General features: G+C 47.9%; 1 protein-coding gene across 1 annotated transcript; it reads left to right on the top strand.

Annotated features, from left to right (window-relative positions):
* Positions 1-216: 216 nt before the first annotated feature.
* ACA1_394410 (uncharacterized protein) lies at positions 217-363 on the top strand (the record flags this gene model as incomplete). The annotated part of the gene is made up of 1 exon (XM_004340680.1): positions 217-363. One exon carries the CDS (start codon positions 217-219, stop codon positions 361-363), a length of 147 nt encoding a protein of 48 aa, XP_004340728.1.
* Between the last annotated feature and the right edge of the window lie 1,429 nt (positions 364-1,792).

Genomic DNA, 1,792 nt, shown 5'->3' on the forward strand with positions numbered 1-1,792 from the left:
ATATCTTTGAAGCACATGAGGCTCTTGTTTTGGGCTCCCAACCCACCTGCAATAACTTGATTTTTGATGGACTCACAGCTCACCCCATCACTAATCCTCTCCTTGATGGTCCATTGTTCCATCTCCAAACCAGGGTCAAGGTTGTCCACACATGGACTACACCCCAAGTCCAATGTTTCAACTTTGCTCCTGGTCAGTGGGTTGCTGTCCAGGCTGATGCTGATGAAGACACTCAGGACTTTTGGATATGCAAGATCATCAGTGTTCTCCATAAGAGGCTCCATGTCCACTGGTGGAACTTCACTAATGGATGCTGGACTGACCATGGCTCAGAAAGCACTGTTCCAATGGGGTCTGTTTTAGCTTGTGGCTTTGACTTTAACACCAACACTGGAGTTCCCCCACCCACCCTTCAAGAAATATTTAGACTCCTGTAAATAAAACTTCTCTTCTCTGTGTACATTCAAATTCCACAGTGTTTATATCTCATGTACACCTGTTTTTAGTTTCATTAAAAAGTACCACTATCACCTTTTTCCAGACACAGTGTTCACAGCAGAAGCACATGGCTCAGCTGCACACCAGACATGACCTGATGACCAAACAAGAAGTGAGTGTTGATCTATTAGCATCACCCACTCACCATGTGCACCTTGTTATTGACAATGTGAAGTGGGGAGGTGGTGCTTATGTTGATGTTGAAGTAGTTGAACCACTTGTCATCAGTGATGTCCTTGAACTTCTTGAGAGACTCAAAGATACCAAGGTTGTTGACAACCACATCCAGTGGGGCCTTGATCTCCTCATCCAGAATGTTGAGAAGGTGGTCCACTCCCTCCTTCAAACTGAAGTTGCACACAGCTGGGTAGAGCATCACTGTTTCACTTAGGCTGGACAGCTCTGCCAACAGTAATCAGATGAATAAATGCATTTATAAATGGGAAAACTCATGGTGGCTGGGTACCTTGGATGGCTTTGGTGACATTGGCTTCTGACCTGCCATTGATGATGATGTGCGCACCCAGCTTCACAAACTTCACCACAAGCACTTTGCCAATGCCCAGTGTGGAGCCTGTTACAAGCACCTGCAACCCCCCCATTCACATTTGTTCACCATTTGTTGAACACAAAAGAAGCCACACCAGCTTTCCTTCAAGCTTGAAGTCCATGTTCCCTTTTGGTGTCGGTGCTTGAAGGCAGCTGCTTGAGTTTTTCCAGTTGTGTTGTTGTTCTGTCTCACTTCATTTCTTTGGCCATAATGGCGCTGCTGAGTGTCAGCGCAAGGCCAAAAAAAAAAAAAAAACAGCTTCCTATCGCCGCCGACTGCTCGGGTGCAGCGTAACCTTGTGCAGCTTGAGTGAACTCTCATGGGAGCCAACCCCCACCTCAACGAGCAGTGAGCCCCTCATCACGCCGAGGCAAGACCCAGGGACAAGTACGATCTCAAACATGGTCCTGGCGGTTTACCGGAAATTTCTCCCAAGTTCTGCCGGCCAACGCGTGGAAAGAAGCAAGGGACAAGACGAAAGAAGGAAGGAGTTCGCAGCGTCTCCACTCGTCTGGCCGATGACCAGACGCGGTCGGGATAGGTGAAGGTGGCGGGGATTGGGCACCGCAAAAGAGTGCCGACGGAGCCTTTTATTCTCGGGCTCGACTCACCTGCATTCAACATTTCTACCAACCATCAAACACCGTCCAGCCGCAACAAAGAGAGAAGCACTCACATCAAGAGAACCAACAAACAACTTAGAATCACACCGCGTGCTACAGACACAACAACAAAACAAAAAGA

This window comes from Acanthamoeba castellanii (assembly GCF_000313135.1).
Source record: "Acanthamoeba castellanii str. Neff unplaced genomic scaffold scf7180000084756, whole genome shotgun sequence".
NCBI lineage: Eukaryota > Discosea > Longamoebia > Acanthamoebidae > Acanthamoeba > Acanthamoeba castellanii.